At 31.1% G+C, this 18,045-nt stretch overlaps 6 protein-coding genes and 1 non-coding gene across 20 annotated transcripts in view; 4 read left to right on the top strand and 3 right to left on the bottom strand.

Annotated features, from left to right (window-relative positions):
• Positions 1–1,970, bottom strand: part of LOC143342168 (uncharacterized) — a 38,376-nt gene extending 36,406 nt beyond the window's left edge. The window contains exons 1-2 of the mRNA XM_076765761.1: positions 1,253–1,970; positions 438–485 (exon numbers count right to left, since the gene is read on the bottom strand). Coding sequence (XP_076621876.1) covers positions 438–485; positions 1,253–1,528 — 324 coding nt within the window. The 5' untranslated portion in view covers positions 1,529–1,970. The remainder of the gene's footprint in view (positions 1–437; positions 486–1,252) is intronic.
• Positions 1,971–3,450: 1,480 nt separating this feature from the next.
• On the top strand, positions 3,451–4,477 carry Mrps16 (mitochondrial ribosomal protein S16). Its single transcript, XM_076783495.1, has 2 exons — positions 3,451–3,812; positions 4,121–4,477. The coding sequence occupies exons 1-2, from the start codon at positions 3,690–3,692 to the stop codon at positions 4,394–4,396; spliced, it is 399 nt and encodes a 132-aa protein (XP_076639610.1). The 5' UTR covers positions 3,451–3,689; the 3' UTR covers positions 4,397–4,477.
• Positions 4,478–4,712: 235 nt separating this feature from the next.
• Positions 4,713–4,806, bottom strand: Trnai-uau (transfer RNA isoleucine (anticodon UAU)). The gene is made up of 2 exons: positions 4,769–4,806; positions 4,713–4,748 (listed from the first exon to the last, which is right to left on the bottom strand). It is a non-coding gene; the product is annotated as a tRNA-Ile (tRNA).
• Positions 4,807–4,838: 32 nt separating this feature from the next.
• LOC143342449 (protein POLR1D) lies at positions 4,839–8,419 on the top strand. 2 transcript variants are annotated; one of them, XM_076766361.1, is made up of 4 exons: positions 4,839–5,103; positions 5,390–5,534; positions 6,902–7,037; positions 7,198–8,419. In XM_076766361.1, exons 3-4 carry the CDS (start codon positions 7,015–7,017, stop codon positions 7,394–7,396), a joined length of 222 nt encoding a protein of 73 aa, XP_076622476.1. In that variant the 5' UTR covers positions 4,839–5,103; positions 5,390–5,534; positions 6,902–7,014; the 3' UTR covers positions 7,397–8,419. The 2 variants fall into 2 exon arrangements, with proteins under 2 accessions (XP_076622476.1, XP_076622467.1); XM_076766352.1 differs by lacking the exons at positions 4,839–5,103; positions 5,390–5,534 and adding an exon at positions 6,661–6,797.
• Positions 5,109–8,445, bottom strand: LOC143342420 (uncharacterized). 8 transcript variants are annotated; one of them, XM_076766286.1, is made up of 6 exons: positions 8,427–8,445; positions 6,273–6,395; positions 5,966–6,179; positions 5,766–5,895; positions 5,463–5,696; positions 5,109–5,401 (listed from the first exon to the last, which is right to left on the bottom strand). In XM_076766286.1, coding segments are annotated over exons 1-6 (855 nt in total). In that variant the 5' UTR covers positions 8,429–8,445; the 3' UTR covers positions 5,109–5,249. The 8 variants fall into 8 exon arrangements, with proteins under 8 accessions (XP_076622401.1, XP_076622428.1, XP_076622445.1 ...); XM_076766313.1 differs by lacking the exon at positions 8,427–8,445 and adding an exon at positions 6,788–7,017 and having other exon boundaries at positions 6,273–6,410; XM_076766330.1 differs by lacking the exon at positions 8,427–8,445 and adding an exon at positions 6,788–7,017.
• A 439-nt stretch (positions 8,446–8,884) lies between these two features.
• Positions 8,885–12,004, top strand: LOC143342413 (pentatricopeptide repeat-containing protein 2, mitochondrial). The gene is made up of 5 exons (XM_076766263.1): positions 8,885–9,067; positions 9,263–9,780; positions 10,503–10,799; positions 11,501–11,605; positions 11,681–12,004. The coding sequence occupies exons 1-5, from the start codon at positions 8,986–8,988 to the stop codon at positions 11,804–11,806; spliced, it is 1,128 nt and encodes a 375-aa protein (XP_076622378.1). The 5' UTR covers positions 8,885–8,985; the 3' UTR covers positions 11,807–12,004.
• Positions 12,005–13,433: 1,429 nt separating this feature from the next.
• The window catches only part of Gluclalpha (glycine receptor alpha 1), a 67,278-nt gene continuing 62,666 nt past the window's right edge, over positions 13,434–18,045 (top strand). For all 6 annotated transcript variants that reach the window (XM_076769719.1, XM_076769692.1, XM_076769708.1 and 3 more), the window contains exon 1: positions 13,434–13,609. The gene's annotated coding sequence lies outside the window, so the exon portion shown is untranslated. The remainder of the gene's footprint in view (positions 13,610–18,045) is intronic.

Genomic DNA, 18,045 nt, shown 5'->3' with positions numbered 1-18,045 from the left:
GAACGAACCTCCAGAATAAATTGTGATACATTGATCTTATTGGTTATCTATTATTCGAATAAAACGTTGCCCGACTCTGTATCGTGATATTATTTTTCGCTTCAGGCCGACCAACACTTCACGATTTCAAATTGTTTCCCAGAAACAATTCAAACGGGACTATGGTGCGAAGCCCATTGTCGGAGTTGGTCTGCGAATCAGAAAAACGTGGTCGCAATGCTGTCGAATCGCAGCGCTAATCCCAAGAGGTTTAATACGCATGCGTCAACCGAGACCAGGGACCTGCTTATTTAAATCCCGGTTAATCAGTTCCCATTTCTGAATACCGTACATACAATGTGAAATATCTATGGAATCTCCATTAAACGACGGGCACGTATATTTACTTACGAATCTAAAATCATCCTGTCAAAAATTATTAATCAAACTGGACTTACTTTTCGAAGTTTCTCCAATTCATTAACGTCCGTGGAAGATTGGACCGTCTGTAAAAAACAAAAACGAAACATGTACCACTGAATGTATCAACAATTATAATAGGCCACGAACACACTCCTTTTTACTTTTTACAAAAAACATAAACTAGGGAATACACTAAAGATTAATTTTAATAACGATAAAATACTGAACTTTCTCAAATTCACCAACGAAACCAAAATTACGAATCAATTACTATAATGTAACGATTACGTTGCTAATAACCGTGTACTTGATGCAACGCTAAACCCAGAGAACAAAATACAAAAAAAAAGGTTTCACTGAATCGTAATTCTTCTTTGTTGTTTTCTCTCGTATTAGTTTTTTATTTAAAAGTATCGACGACGTGTTTTTAAACTAACGAGGAAAAAATCCCGTAGAAAACAAGATTTAAGAAATTCTATATTTTAATGAAATACCAATTTTGAAATTGCAATTGTTTGATCCTAACTCTGTGGTTTGACCTTTTAAAAATTAAACTTCCAACAATTACAGAAATTCGAATTTTTTAATATTATAGATTTAAAGAAAGAACGAGTTACTGAAAATTATACTAAAATATACCAACTAGAAATTGTATGCAGTTCATTGATTCTTGAAAAATATATGATTCAATACTAGCAGAAAATTATGTTATGCCGTTCGTTCGATACCAGAAAATTGGATACAGAAAAATAACACCGCCGAAAAAATGTGTACCTTGATGTTAAATGTATGCAGAATTGGTGCAATTTACATTTTGGAGTATGTTCGCCATTAAGCAAAATGTATTTACCTCGTTCGTTTGCCAAAGTTTCGTGTTGTCCTTAACGGAAACACGATTGTCCGGGGTTGTTGTCATGCTTCCAAAATTTACAAGGGAGAAGAAATTGTTGTTGGCGTTTCCGTTAGTTTCCGTTTCCTCGGCGATGGTGTTGTCAAGAAGCTCGTAATCCAGCGACTTCGCATCACGGCAATTGGTCACGAAAGAACGCGCGAAGCTGCTTTTGAAGAAGTGCTCCAGTGACACTTCGCTACCAAGAGCGAATTCCACTTTCGGAACATCACCCATGATTCTTCGTTAAAGAATCTGTTCGTATTCGTTCACAAAAAAAAATCCGTTTTTCCAACCCGAGTCAAAGTTAAAACCTTTTCAGACGTCCGATCTGATAATTAAATAACGGCGAAAGAAAACTGCTCGATCTCGTGCATTCCGCGAAAACTTTAAAGAACAACGTCGTTGACCGATAACTGTGATGCGAAACGGTTTTGCGAGCCCTGTTATTCTCGCAATGTTCACTTATTTTCCACGAATGTATCGTCGTGCATGCCGACATCAACGAATAGAAGTTTCTTTGTACGCGAAATTGTGTGTTGTATTCATGGAATTCGTTAAGTTTTCTTCATTAATTCAATTTTACTGTAAGAGAGAACGTTAATGCAACGAGAGGGCTCGTAACAGCGAACACATCGAAACACACAGCACGCCACTGCGTGACAAACTGACAACGAGCCTCGAGGCCCTGGAGCCTTCACACGGCAAAACACTGGAAGCGGCCATAGACAATCACGTACCGCGCATGCGCAACTTTATAAAGTATGTAATTTTTGACCCATGAGTTACTATTCGAGGAATTGATGTTTTCTATGGAGTTAATAATTTTTCCTATAAAAGTGTAATGCAGATACACATACTTTCTTATTATTAACATGTTTATTATTAACACACAAAAGAGCAGCATAAAATACACATACATATATGTTATAGCACTCTTTTAATTTTATGTTTGAAAAAGTACCCAAATTTGTTTCAAAATGGTTTAGTACATTATTTGGAAGTGATACAAAATCATATGTAATAAGGCATGAGCGCAAAATAATTGTTTCTTTAGTCCTTACTAGATGGCGTTAAAATATACATACAGTTTGCCATAAGAGTCTACTCTTTATACATACATGTATAAGGCGGGTGGAAAATCGTAGTACAACCGATTAGGGAGTAATTTTACGTACAAAAATAAGGAAAAAATATTGTGCACAATAAAACAAAATATTAGAATTCAAAGATTTTCATGACAAATTAAAGTTATTCCAAATTTAAAGTTATTAATTAAAGCAGCTCTTTTCTTTTCCACGTTCAAATGTCAAGACCAAACAGATTTTTTAATAATTATCGATATGAAAAATAGAAAAAGAAATCGTTTATGTAATTATGTTATTGTTAAGATTTCTGAGAAGGTCTTCTGTAAGCCAGGGTTTATGATACGGATACGCTATTTTGTAACTACATCTACTAACAGTATTCATACCTTCATTAAGGTGTTAGAAAGAAATTAAGGTTATAAAAGTCGCTTTATTGTAATGAATGTCGTACCTTATTTATCAACACCTGCATCGTTTTATTGTTATTCTAGTGAATAATTATTGCCGCGTTATAAACCCACGGTCCGGTGCTCGAAATCGATCGTACCTGGCGTGCAACCCTCTAGACCCGCTCTCTCCGTATAATACCTCTTCGTGTACGCGGTAACCTTGAAAGTTTGCCCCCACAATGAGGTTTTCGGTATTTCAATCTTAGAATTCATACATTTGATTACTGCCTTCTTGTCACGATATTATATTTAAGAAATTCATACATATTAAGGGATTGTTTAGTGACATATAAGAGATTACAAGTTACTCAATCTACTCGACTTACGTTGGCACTCATTCCGTGTAAATTATCTACGTTAAACTCATGTACTCCCATTGAGTGTACCTAACACTATTTTTACTATTGAAATAATGAAATCAAATTTTCAAACAGACATTATTATTTGTTCTTGACATTTAAAGTTCCATGATGCACAAAATTTATATTAAATCAATTCTTCAATTTTCAATAATTTTGAAATAATTTTCGAAAGCAGCCAAACATAGTGTCGTTTTAGGTACCCATTTTCACTTCACGAGGGCACTTTCCTGGTACAATTTTTAACACGCATGCTCGAAAAATATAGTCCATCTAGTATCACTGAATTAAACTAATATTTTTAGTATAACAAACTGATTAAGCCGGTTAATAAAACTGTATGTTAGACATATTTTTACGATTTATAGAAAATGTGTAGAATGCACTATAATTAAATCATTTTAATAAATGGTGATATCTATTAACATTTCTCAAACGAAGAATTTGTGGAACAAACATAACCTCAATTTAGAAGTGAAAAAATAATTCGAGATTTGAAAAAATGCCACGATTACCATTACATCCATCTTCTGGAATAGGTACTAAATCGAAGTTCTCACAATCGATACGATTTGTTCGTTATGGGTGTTCAAACAGACCATTCTTTCACATTGTTGTAATGGGCGTAAGTTTTTATTTTTCAGATGCTCAGTAGCTGTAAAGATAATCGTATTATTTATCAAATTTTCAAAAAACTATCCTACCTAAGAATGACAGTATTGTTTACCTATGCATACAACTGAACTACTCATTTATTTTTTTATTTATCTTAATTATTACATCGTTTTGTAATAGATAAAGATCATGAGAAATTTGTTGTATTCTAATAACCAGAATCAATATTACTAATGTTACTATGATTATAATAAGACTCCTTAAATGGCTTTAATAGAATAATGTATGTAAATCAAATATTAAATGATTTTTATTTAGACGAAACTTCTGCAACGTAAACCTCCAACAGAGCAATTAGGCAGTTATGATCCTATGCCAAACAAATATAATGAAAAATTAATTGCTCTGAATTTTGAACGTATACAATATTGGATGGGAAAAGGTGTAAACATATCAAAACCAGTTGCTGAGCTTTTAGGTCTTGCTGGTTTCCTTCCAATACATCCTAGGACATATATGACTGCATGGAGAAATCGGAGAGATGCTGAAAAAACTGCTGCAAATAATGTTTTACAAGCAAAATCTGCAGGCTAATACTTTCATTCCTTTACCTTTTTATTTCACATTCAGCTTGTAAATAATATGTATGTTTAAATAAAGTTGTTATAAAATAAATTGACTTAATACTACATTAATAAAAAGTAATTGTATATTATAATGGAATAAGAAGGTATAAAATGCATTACTTGAATGTAATGTTAAAGTTTTATCTACTTCCTTTTAAATTACATACAGTTTTTATTTATATATATTTCAATCATTTTAATTTCATGCACTCTATTACTATATGTTTGCTAATAATCTCGAATTAGTGGTCGAAATATTCGTACGAAAAAATAAAAAAAAAATATTCCCCAGGTGAGGCTCGAACTCACAACCCCGGCATTGCTCACAGTTATACTGTCTTATAAGTACCGTGCGCTAACCGATTGCGCCACTGGGGAGTTGTACTTTCCTGATTCTTATTTATGTATAAAAGTCTACGTAACAAAAAAAATTTTTTACATAATTAATTACTGTAAAATATATTTTGGTATGTTTTCAAAGGAACTAGTATAAAATTAACATGTGCTGTTTTTAAATTTTATGCTTCTAAACATAATCTGTGATATTGCAATTGTCTCGTTCTTAGACGTTAAAAATACGTAATTCTAAATAAACAATATTTTTCTCACAATTATGACAAGTGGATACGTATCTCTATATCTACAAATTGCGCAGATATATTAATGAAAACATAAGTAAGTAGGCAGTATAAAATAAATCTTTATTGATTTCTTTTTATGGCTATGAATGTGTTTTTACATACTTCATTTTTAAGTAATTGAATTTAAAAATAATAATACATTGAGTAAATTTGATATTTTTGTTGTTTCCACAATGAACATTATTCTTTATTTAAGTCAGTTAAATTTTTATTTTCATACTGATCAATAGCATGATACATTTTGTTCCAAAAATCTGTAACTCTTGCTTTCTCAAGGCCTACTTTCTGAAAGTCATTTAATAAGTTCTGGTTTTCATTAGTAAATGCGTCTCCTGGAAACAATAGGAAACCAAAATGTAACACATAAAATGTTACCATTGCTATACTTATTACCTATTTCTGTTGGCTGTATAAGAAAATAGTGTTCAATCTGCCAAGTATGTTCTACAAATACTAGTAACCATTGTAAGTACAAATAAATTTGTTGCACATTTTTAATTGAATGTATATTCACTAAAATTCCACCATTTCCATTATTACAATCTTCAAAACTTGCAAATTTCGTAACATCTGATTCATTTAATATGTTTGTTCGTAATATACCTTCCTGATTATATTGCGAAAGTGCTAAAGAATAAATATTCAATGAGATCTTACATTTACTGCATAAATAAATTTATAAAAATTCTAATATACCAGACATAAAAAGTGAGAAATTTTTCATTCTACTGATGTTTTGTACCCACTGTGTGACCTCCAATAAGTAACATTTATCTACATCCAAAAAATGACATGTTATGTCATAAATTTCAAATTCTTTTCCCCCCTGAAATGAGATAAAAGGATAACATACTTTTATTGTATATAGCCAATTGTACTTCAGTTTTTATAGATACCTCCAATTTTACTGTCAAATCAAGGAACAATTTGAGGCTTGTTGTTACTAAATATGTTTTGTACTGATAAATGTTTTCGCCTAACCATTTTTTCTTTATATCCTTAAATGTTATACCAGTAACTTGACGAGTAATCTCACATATAGATTGTTTATGTTGCCCAAACAAATTTTTTTCTATGTTATTAAAGTTATTGTTTGCAGGATTTGATATTCTATAACGAAAGTAATAAATGATATGTTTCTACATTACATATGATTATATAAAAATTACTTAGACATAAATAAAAAAACAAATATAATACAACTTTAAAGTAATACGCTTGTCATCTACTTGTTGCTTTTTTAATTTTTCATTTAAATCACGTGCTTTCTTAACTAAATTTGCTTTTAAATTTTGTAATGTAATCAATTCTCGATCTTCCATTATCCTGAAATAGAGGAGTCTGAAAATTACTGAAAGACTAATATATTTTTTAATTTTTACAACTGATACTTTTATTTTATGTATAACCACAAAGTAAACATACGTAAAATAATACTCTCATTCATACATTTAACAATGATTTCAGAGATTTTTAATGGTTAATAGTGATAGATTTTTAATATTTATGAATGCAAAATGTTTAAATTCGATTGGGAACTATGTAACTAATGGCCTACTTAAATAAGGACGCAAGTGCAAATGCTCGTACGGTAACTTATAACTACACGTACACGTACATATGTAGTTACGACGATATCGAATTAACCTCAAATATTTATTAGTAATATTTGTTATTTATGTCAGTGAACATATACAAAATCTAAATATAATTCTAACCTTAGAATAGGTAATTTGCATAGTATCGATTTCCTTACTTCCTAAACATCGTCAATGTTATTGAAAAACGTTACATCTTTCCTGCATGTAACCATATTTATTACTTGTGTTTAGGATTAGTTACATTTAACGAAGAAGGATGTTTTACAATAACTCAGTATTTTAACCAATGAAAAAATTTGTATTCCAAATATAACAATTTTAAAATTTATTAAAAGTTTGATACAATGGATGATGAAACTTTAAATAGGTAAATCTATTATAGTTTGTCATTTTTATTTATGATATCAAGATACAAGAAACTTTTGTAATAGAATAGTAATTATTTAATTTATCTTGACTATTGAATTTTCAATGTGCTTTCAGTGCAATTTGTCTCGCTAATATAACACTAATAATTTTATGTTTAGACTTGCAGTTGAAGCTTTATTAGAAGAAGCAAAGCTTGGAGCAAAAAGAGCCGAGATAATGGGTCCCAGTGGATGGATAAAACCAAAAGAATCTATCAATAAAAGATTCCTCCATTCTACATTACGCAATGTTGTTCTTTCAAATAAGTATCAAATTAAACGAAAAGACAAACAGTTGTATAAGCTAAACAGTAATTAAAATTAATTAATATAACAAGACTAAATAGATTGCTTATAAATACATATTAGTGGTATTTTGCTCTTTAATCTACTTGATATTTTATAAATAATTGAAGTTGTTAACTACTCATTCTTTATATTCATCATGAAACAAATCATTTCTAATATTGTTTCAATTAATTTCATATAGTATCTGTTACCTTACTGTATATTTTACTTAAGGCTGAGTTCTAATTTGATCAGATGAAAAGTCAACTTTCTTATTATCTACATTTTTTTAAATTATGAGATCTTAAAAGTATGTTTTTAAAACGTGATATTCAAAGATTTAAATAAGTCATAGCTTTATTAAAAAAAAGCACTACAAAAGTAAAAAAATACAATTTTTAATTCTTTAAAACTGTTTTCTTCAAATTGACTTTTCTTGACTTAGTATTGACAAAATCTTAGAAAGCAGCCATGCAGTTTCCTTGAAAGTTTACATGCATGTTCAAAATATAAATTAAAAATTTTTTCATTCAGAGGCTATCATTTTCTCATTTTTTTATTTTTCCAAATAATTTTATTAATAACGATAGTAATATTCATACAGATAATGAATGATTTTTTGTTACCTGTTATGAGTGATTTCATTGTTATTTTCATCAACATTGGTCACCTATCGCTGCTTCAATATTACCACTTAGTACTTTTTATAATAGTTTTTAGTTTTGTTTAATTGTTTTTATACATATTTATAGTTTAAAATAGTTTAAATATTAATAAATTTTAATACGAAATTAAAATTTTATCTGATAATTTGTTTCCAAATCATATAAACGTGAAAACAAGTTATTTTTTCATCCTACAAATTAGAACTCTGTTCTCTTAAGAAAACTTGTAGAGTAATTAATAATTCATATTTTTTTAATTTATAAATATAGATTTGCAGAAAATAAAAACTATGGTTAATGTAAAATTTGGAAAATTTGAATAATTAAAAATAAAATATATCTCTAATGTTTTATCCTTAAATGTTAAGAAAAATAGTAAAACGTATCAATTCTTACATATTGTATGAATATCATCTATGAAATTTGATATTAAACATTTTACAGTTGGAGTATTATTTTAATTTTACTGTATTTATAAAACTTCCGTAACGTTTATAACGTACATTTATTGTAAGTTTAATTAAAACACATTATACACACAGTTTTTGTAAATTTCTTTACAAACACGAGTTAGTAAATAGTTTTCTAGGAAAAACTAAAACTGTTTTAATATTAAAAATTATGATATTTGCAAAACAATTATACGTTTTAAAATAAATATAGGACGTTATAAATGTATTTTTTTATTTAAAATATTATGAAAATAATTACTGAATTAAATTATGAAGCCAAATGAATTTGATAAAAATAGATTAAACAAAATTTAGTTGTTATTTTTATCATCGTTGTATTTAAAACCGGAAACCACGTGCTAGGCTTATCCTGTAGCGTCTTCCGTCGAAACGGAGATCATTCTTTTACGTAAATATTCGTAGAAGTGTGAGGATCGACTTTGGGTGTAGCGTTGTACAATTAAAATTCATATAAGGTATAACGTTAATTTATTCATAAAATCATGGCAATGAGCATAAGAAAACTTTACAAACCGAATATAGGTTTGATAAACAATATATTCAGTAAAACTCAGGTTTTAAGTGGTATGTAATCTTTCTAACCTAAAATTATTAGTTGTAAATTTAATTCTATATAATAGTTAAATCATAATAGCATGAAAGAAATATTGTATCGGTTTAGTATAATTGTATATAACAATAATTAATGATTTAATATGTGTTTGCATTTTCTAAATTTACGCAAACAAATAAAAAGTATTTATCCTTTTTTGTTGGTAGGGACCCGATTTATATATTCGGAAAAATCTTTAGGTGTGACTGCATATGAACACACAAGATTTCTTTTTCATAATCAATTTGTATCAATAGAGGATACATTTCGCACTAAAATGGAAGATGTTTGTACTAAAGAGAGTGGAGTGATATTCACAGAAGATCTAAAAGCTATGTTACATTTAGCACAAAAGTCTGAAACAGAGATAATAAATAAAATGATAGAGAAATATGTTCAATGTGATCAAACAATGAAGTTTGGTACTTATACTTTTGGGCCAATAGTAATGCGAATGTTTTATTATTTAAACGAACCAGTGGCTGCATTAACTACATTTAATAATCCTGCTTTGGAAGGTTTTTTTACTCAGAAAACATCTTACCAAATTTTGATGACTTTGTTATATAATAATAAAATGTACCAGGATGTAAAAAATATATATGAGAAACTTTTAAATTCTGATGATCATCATGGTTTATTAAGGTTTTGTTTGGTTATAGCGATGGTTTCTTGTTATAAACAGGTATGAATTTTCTTACTCTACGTTTTTCAAATTTTTCTTTTCTATGGATTTTGTTGGTATAGAAAAACATTTGATATACCCTCTAAAGTTGAATTACATTATTATTTTTTAAATATATTTTTAAACTGTTTTATATGCAAGAATATTTACGTATTCAAAGTTTTTATACAATTTAAGTGGTTCCATATTTTTAAATTGAAATTTATCGTTTGTCATGCTCTATAGCAAGATCTAAAAAAAATCTGACAAAATTTTGTAGACTGATATGCATCTTTTTATGATTTATTTTGTACTATTTTATCATAAATTAATATTTTTTATTGAATAATACTAAGAAATCCTTATTATTTGATTTCAAAAAAAAAGTATTTTATTAAAAATGAAAAATTTCAGTTGTCTTTTATTATTTTTAACAAAAACAGAATTCAATTTTCTAGTTGATCTTCCTATATTTAGAGTTTAATAAAATTAATAAAAAACAAGCTTGTTTACATGATTATGTGATGCAAAATTTTACTCAAAATTTTAAGGTTTTACTATAGGAAACATGTTTATAATTTTGTTATAATGTACCTATACTTTTTTCTGGAAGTTTGCATGTCCTTACCAGTATGCATTACCTTCAGGAATCCATGGACATTAATTTGAGAATTATTGATCTACATACTTTTATCCATGTAAATTAATATATTAATTACATTCACACATAATTATTTTATTAGAATACTCCTGAAGCATTAGAAGATGCTATAAAATATTGGAAGATGGTGAAGGCAATGGGATTTCGTCCTTCACCTAGAAGTACTTCATTACTCGCAGCTTTAGCATTGCAACAAAATTCACCTCAGATGGCATTGGAAATACTGTCTACATTAGACAAACAAAACTTCATCGATTGCAGATGTCTTAAAATACTAGCATACATACGTTTAAAAAAATATGTACAAATAATTCCTATTATTAGACACGTATTGGAAACGGATTACAGTAATCGTAAACTAACATTTTTTTCTGATGTGGTAAGTAAAATTACATTGAGTTTTATTTTTTGTTTAATAAATCCATTTGGTGTTTATATACAGTAGTATATAGTTAGGGATGTGCGAGAACCCGAAATATCGGGTCGGGTCGGGGACACGAAATTTTTTCGAGATCGGGACAGGTACCTGAAAGTTTCGAGATTCTCGAAAAAGTCGGGATTCTCGAAATAATCGAGATTTCCGAAAGAATCGGGATTTCCGAATATTTCGAGAACCCGATGAACAGCGTACACAATGCTCAAGTATGTACTAAACATGCAGTCACACGTTTGTTTACATTAGGTCACTTGATTCTTAGAATCCGTGTTTCCAATAATTTCACGAAAACTGGCAGAAGAAATTGAAAGAATGTTGTCCATCACGAATTCTTTTCAAGAGTCTCAAAAATTTTCGAGAAACCCGATTCTTTCGGGAGTCTGGAAATATTCGGGAGCTCGACCCGAATCGACTCGACCCAACCCGACCCGACCCGATTCGTCCCGACCATCGGGTCTCCGATGTTTTCGGGTTCTCGCACACCTTGTAATATGTTATAAAAGGATGTCACTGACAAGGAACATTTCTGATGTCATTCCATGATTTTAATGAAGTCTTACACTTTATAGTGCAGTCAAAAATAGGAAATATGTATTATTTTCAAAAAATTCTAAATAATATTCTCTTTCTTTTTCATATGCTAGATCTATGAACTCGAAGACGATATAAAAACCGACAAATCGAAAGAAGCGTTAGATCTGCTGCAGTTAATTTTACAACTTAAACAAGAGGAACGTCTTACAACTCACGTAAGTTATTTAAACAAAATTTTTAATTGATAACTAAACTTCAATCGATGTATAATTCTTTTCTTTTTTTTGTAGCTTTCTTTAGAAGAAAACTTGCTTAAACCTATACACTTTACTACGAGAAGTGATCGAGAAAAATTGAAAGGAAATCAACATTTCAGAGAGCCAAATAAAATGACGGAAGTAAGAAGTCAGATGTAATGATTTTTTTTATAATAATGTTAGCTGTTAATAAATATTATGATTATTATTAATATTATTAAGAAACATTTTTATTTCATTGGTTCTGCATTTAATTCAAATTGTAAAATAAGTAGTACTGCATACAATATGTTCATAATTGTATTATATTGCCATTGTATATTTAATATTAATTATAAAGTTATGATACTTACGCAAGTCTGTACCATTTTTTTTTATTTAAATTTTTGTTGAATTCTTGTACAATTGCGTTAAACAAGTATACTTCACCTACAACACTTCTGAATGCATTGTATCGTGTCCAATTCGGTATTTCTATAAATAATTTTGCGATTTATTACAATGAATTTAATTTTTTAAGAATTATTTATAAAAATTAAATTTGTATTTATATTTTACGTGTGTAATGCAGAACAATATATTGCATAATTATATACGCTACAGTAGTTCCTGTACAAATTTTTAATAAAAATAAATATACACCAAGATTATAGTATTATTTTAGCATTTTTACTAATTGGTAGAATATCGGGGAAGAAATTGATTTTACACGAGATTATTAAGAATCGAATCCAATGGTCATTAATGTATTTCTCAAATGAGAATTATAGCAGTCTCGGCTGAGAAAACACGATTATCGCCCAGGGTACCTGAGCTTGCCTGGAATTCGTGACTAAATTTATTTCTAGTAAATTTCATTGTGGTATTGCATGAATGTACAGGGATTCTACAGTAATACAGTAATTCTTTGCTTAAAGATGAAATTTTAACAAAGGATTAACCTCTTCAGGACTCTCTATATCTCTATCTCTGTTTATGTTTATTCGGCTCTCGATTGACCGGCAGCTATGGAATTAAAACCTTGTTAGCTGAGGTTCAATGCGATGCCGCACACGTATCGGTCTGGTAGTTACAAATGCAAACTAAAAACTTTTAGATTTCTAAATGTATCGTCGTAAGAGAATTATCGATGGATCGGTAAGGTTTTCTAGATGAAAATTAGTTTGAACGCGATTTTATTCAAGCTACTTTCAATCAAATCAGTGGTAAATTTAAGTAGAAAGGTTTTTTTTAGAAACGATTTAAATAAATTACGATTAAAAATAGTCCAAACGAGATCGCGATTAAGGTTATTTTTGTCAATCGATGAATTATTGTAAAGATACAATGAAAAATATACGAAACTTGAATTTGCATTAATGTTGACGATACGCATTCGGTACTGCTTTTCCAAGTTTCGGCCACTCGCTCGTTGATTTATTCCTATCATTTTTGGTGTTGTATACTATTCACTGTCCTCGAGCGGCCCGTTCGAGAACTTCTCCGCCGACCCCTCGGTCGAAGGAAACTGACGGTCTCGATTTTCGATCTCGAAGCGAGGAATTATGTATTTGTAAGCAAAAGGTAAATCGAGTGGTATGTGGGACACGGTAGGAGTGTCGGGGCGGCCCGCGACTGGTGGCAACCGTACGAAACGAAGGAAGAAAAGGACGAAGCACGGTAGCTAGTCTAGGCGGGGAAGTTTCGGGGTAGCGGAATGACGTCATGTTGCTAAAGCGACGCGGCAACGCTGAGCGTCTGCGTGGGTCGGCGGGTGTCTGGGCAAGGATCAATAGCGTGCCAGCAACCAGGTAGTAGGTGTGAGTGAATGTAGGTTTCTGAACGGTGGCAGTCCAGGAGACGAATCTTCCGAGGCAGGACATATCACGAGTCGAGTACAGCTCCAGTGTCGTACCGGAGAGCGCTATGCCACTATCATCGCATCACGGAATCCTCATTGCCTAGGATTATCAGCTTCTCCAGGTAACGATACTTAACTGTTTACTCGTTCGCTGGTCCGTTCAGCTTCAATTAATCCCGAGGCAGCCCCGTGATTTTGAAAGCCATTACGCGCATCGATGATTCCGATGGCCACCACCCACGTACGTGCACTCGAAACGCAGAATTGATTCACGGAACGGAATCGGTATTAACAGCCAATCGCGGGCCGTTAAACGGTGTTAATCGAGTTTCACTATCAGACGCGGCCCACGGGTGGCGTGAAATGTTCGAATTTGGTGGCTGATTCGTCGCGGCTAACGAAACGGTACGACGAAAAAGGAATCGATAGTAAAATCGGCAAAGTTCCTTCGTTTGGCCGAGTAACAAAGTCGGCGTACAGGTCGACAAATGGAACGGCAAGGATAACGGGGATGCGGGTAGAGATGACAGACCCGACGAAATGAGATGGAGCCTGTGGTGGGGATCGTGTGTAACGAGAGATATGGATCCCTCGTCTTCCGCATGAAAGTTGGTTACCCAGTTGTTGCGATATATCCGTTTGATTTATCCACCGGACCGTCGCGAGTTAATTCGTTGACGCAACTCGAAAGGATACACCCAACCTATCGATATCAAAGAACAACTATGTTCGAGATTGTCGCGAAAATTACCAAACGGTAGGATCTCGAACGAGCCTGAGCTCACGGAGCACAACGCGATTTATAGTTTCGATGTTGTCACATCCTCTTGGGGCATCATGGGAACCGAAAGATGCCGTTTATATTTTCTCAGGAAGATGTATGCGTGTTTCTTGTACATATATACATAGCACCTGACAAGTTTGACAAAATGTATATTTTTATTGAAATTTATTAACTTTACCGAGACAATTTAATTATCGGTCCTGCCTTTATATGTCAATTTATTTATTCACCGAGAGCCAAACAACGTTTAAGCATTCTGTAATTTTTCATATTTTCGTTGTTATTAAAAACACCTCAAGGAAAGGGCTGTTTATAAAAATGTTACAATTGCACACTTTTCGTCCCCATTTTTGTGATTCAGAAACGAATATCTGCAACAGTTCTTTAAAAAAATGACGTGTAACGGAGATAATGTAATACTCTGTGTATAGGATGACCTACAAATTGTATTAACAGGGGTGATTCTTGGCGTAAAAGTATATTGAAAATGTGTAGTAACATTTTTAAACGCGACGCTTCGTTTTGGAGATAATCGATTTTGAAAATGTTCGGGGTGTATGTACGCGCTTGTAAACATTGTTCGTGGTATTGTCTGCTTCTTGTCGATTTTACTATTCTCCGACTGGTTCGAAACGATTAAATTAGTTAATTTCACCATCGATATTTACAGAGATTAGTGCAAGTAGAAATAATCGGTAATGATCAGACGCATTTACACACGTGCCCTAGTAATATTCAAATATGATTTTCACGAAAATCATATCACGTAGGGAAATGCTTTATTTCACATTTTTTTTTGTATTTCTTCGCGTAGAGTCGCTCTCTGTTCGCTAGTACTACATATTGCGTGACGCCTTGCATATATCGATGTGTAAATCCAGCTGTATTTCGCTTGATTAAAATTAACGTCAGACAGCGATGGGTAGGCGCTAACGGGAAAGCAATTACTTAAAAACACGTTTGTACATCGAGGAATTGTTTGATAAAGAAATTTGTTCGCTCTTTGCTCGAGTACTCTCGAGGAGTAGAAATACAAACACGTTTCGCATGTATATACCAACACTGACCTAATTCGCGCGACTATCCGGACGCGGCAATCATTCGCCGTTTCGCGCCCTGTCGACGCTGTTAGCAGTCTCGCACGATCCGTGTAATTAAGTAAAACCGTTTTGCTCGTAAGTGAAATAAACCAACGCGAAATACTGCGTCGTTTGATCCAATACTCGAATGCATCTTCGACCGACGTCTTTTTTATTTAAATTCAAATAATGTCCTTAACAGTCGGTGACTCGAATATGCTTGTGCTCAAATAATAATATTATTATAGATGCACATATTAAGAAAAGAATACCTGGTGTACACTTTTTAGCTTTCGCGAACGATTCCGTATTTAATTTTTGTAAACGTTTAAAAGCATACATTATTACAAAATAAATTATGAAACTAATTTAGCCCGACAGATTTGTCTGCCATTGATTAATTCATTTTAGAAGAATTAACATAAATTATATTTGACTTTATATTATTATACTAATAATTGGATATGGATTGAAAGATAAATTTTAATAAACACAAACATTAAACTGTACTTACCCTGGTATGAAAAATTGTAAGACAGTTGTTGACATAGAAATGTTGTGATAGAATTAAATTTGATTTCAAGAATGTAGATAATGGGTGTACGAATAAACTGTTCAACCGATTGTTTTAAAATATTTCACACATATTTATTGACTATTGAAGAATATTTAAAAATTTTCCCTCGTTAATACACATAAATAGCTTTGAAGGGAATAGTTGTCAAATTAGCGAGTCTAAAAATTAACTAGAGGAAAAATACAAATCGACGCCATTTTAAAACAAAAAAAGTAAACAAATTTCGTTCTTTTTTAAAATTATTAACAATGTATGCAAATAACGTTATAATTCTGATATTATGAATGAGCGAGTACGTTTTATACCAGCTCTTATAATTTCAGGTCTGAAGCTTTATTAGTTTTTGATATATCGCTTTCGTAAGTTTGGAAAACGTGGTTCAAAGGAAAATGTCTTTGAAAGGATATAGCCGATTAAGAGGGTAAAAAGTACCCCTAAATCAAATTCAATTTACGATGAGTCTTTCGATGGTTTATAAAAAGAATTATTTAAAAGAAAAATTTGGAAAAACTCAGAGGAATTTTAGTTTACCGAGACAGATTTTATAGAATTTTTAAAGATTTTTTCTTAAAAATCCAAGTTGTAAAAAATAAATATGTGTAAAAATACTGATTTTCTATTGAAGCAATCACATATCGATAATGATATTTTTTCAGAAGGTCTACATTATTGTTACTATTAATCCCAATTTTTTTCAGATTTATTAATTTGGTGGGCCGCAGTTAAAGCAATTAAAATTCAATTTTTTCGTCGTTTCGTATGTCAGAATAATTTATACATTGAATTTTTTTAGGTAGATTCTTTATTTAATTCGCAATTTTTAATATCTTTGCGTTCAGCAAAATAATAGAATAATTAAAAAAAAGATAAATAAATCCAACGAATTAAAAGTGCACCATGCATGTTACGTTCAAAAATATTTATCGTATTTTGAATGCTTTAAACTAAAATTCTGCCAAAACGTTTTTAAGATCAAGTTATAAGAAAATGCAACCAAAAAATCAATTTTTTGATCACGTGAAACGTGAAGTTCCTTTTAATGATACATACTCCTCGTTAAATTAGAATCTTAATAGATGTTTCAATTAAGAATACTTGTAGACTTGTTCGTTTGAATAAAAAGTCACTTCACGCACTTAAATATGCACGTACGTGTTCCTCTCCTTCGAGAACCAGCGCGCCATAGCTATCGAAGTCAAGCCATTTCGTTTGAATAATTACAAAGTCAATTTCCACTGTTTGTACGGCGTGCACGCTCTCCGAGGAATCGAATGAATTTCTCTTTTCGTTACGAATATTTCGACATTGTGTCCCAATTGATAATCATTCGCGCGCGTAAGTAATAATTCGTCTCTGATAAGTATCCGGCGCTTTAACTTGACGAAAATTAACATCGATAAATAAAAGGACTGAATGTTACACGCGAACCGTGCGCGCACGCTAATTATAACATGGTAAGTAGAATAGGTCAACATATTTTCAGGCATATCTGAAATCTGGAAATTCTGATAATAACAGTTTTTATTTGTCTGTTTCCTTTGAAAAGTTCACTTTCTAGTTGAATTTATTTGGCGCATAATTATACGCAAAGGTACTGCTCTATATTTGACGCTGCACAAAGAAAACTTAATTCCAGTATAAAACTCAATTATGTATGCATTTACATACTAATTAAAATGATTTACTAAATTTTTCTTTATACAAAGAAATACATATGGCCCTATTTAATTTTAATTACCCTTTGAAATTAAGATTATATATCAAAAGCGTATCATATTTGTACAAACCGTTTGTAATACTGTTTCTTTTGTTCTCTACAAAACTATGGCAAACATTTCATGAAATTAAATCTTGTAATCTTCTCTGTAATTTGTAATTATTTTCGAAAGTGAAATAAATAAGCTTAAGAAGAAGATAGTGCTATGAAATGAAAAAAATGTGAAAGTATCAATGGTGTCGATAAGTAAGTTAATGCATCGCGAAGAATGACTCTATTCGTTGAAAATTGATAAAATATGTCTAGGAGAAAAACAACAATCACAGTTGTTATGTGTATTATTCATTTTAACAAACGGTTCACACTTTTTAAAACTTTAATGTTAAACTCGCATTTAAAAG

The sequence above is a fragment of the Colletes latitarsis genome, chromosome 1 (assembly GCF_051014445.1).
Source record: "Colletes latitarsis isolate SP2378_abdomen chromosome 1, iyColLati1, whole genome shotgun sequence".
In the NCBI taxonomy this organism is placed as follows: domain Eukaryota; kingdom Metazoa; phylum Arthropoda; class Insecta; order Hymenoptera; family Colletidae; genus Colletes; species Colletes latitarsis.
The sequence above is the reverse complement of the archived record's forward strand: the minus strand, read 5'-3'. Positions and strand labels throughout refer to the sequence as shown.

Excerpts from the sequence above, each read along its gene's own strand:
- LOC143342449 (XM_076766361.1), top strand. The coding sequence starts at position 7,015 with ATGGATGATGAAACTTTAAATAG. Across the intron at positions 7,038-7,197 it reads GATGATGAAACTTTAAATAG|ACTTGCAGTTGAAGCTTTAT; the intron begins GTAAATCTATTA and ends TTTTATGTTTAG.
- LOC143342413 (XM_076766263.1), top strand. The coding sequence starts at position 8,986 with ATGGCAATGAGCATAAGAAAACTTTACAAACCGAATATAGGTTTGATA. Across the intron at positions 9,781-10,502 it reads TGGTTTCTTGTTATAAACAG|AATACTCCTGAAGCATTAGA; the intron begins GTATGAATTTTC and ends TTATTTTATTAG. Across the intron at positions 11,606-11,680 it reads AGGAACGTCTTACAACTCAC|CTTTCTTTAGAAGAAAACTT; the intron begins GTAAGTTATTTA and ends TTTTTTTTGTAG.
- Mrps16 (XM_076783495.1), top strand. The coding sequence starts at position 3,690 with ATGCCACGATTACCATTACATCCATCTTCTGGAATAGGTACTAAATCG. Across the intron at positions 3,813-4,120 it reads TTCACATTGTTGTAATGGGC|ACGAAACTTCTGCAACGTAA; the intron begins GTAAGTTTTTAT and ends ATTTTTATTTAG.
- LOC143342420 (XM_076766286.1), bottom strand. Across the intron at positions 5,896-5,965 it reads ATTTGACAGTAAAATTGGAG|GGGGGAAAAGAATTTGAAAT; the intron begins GTATCTATAAAA and ends ATCTCATTTCAG. Across the intron at positions 5,402-5,462 it reads TATACAGCCAACAGAAATAG|GAGACGCATTTACTAATGAA; the intron begins GTAATAAGTATA and ends TATTGTTTCCAG.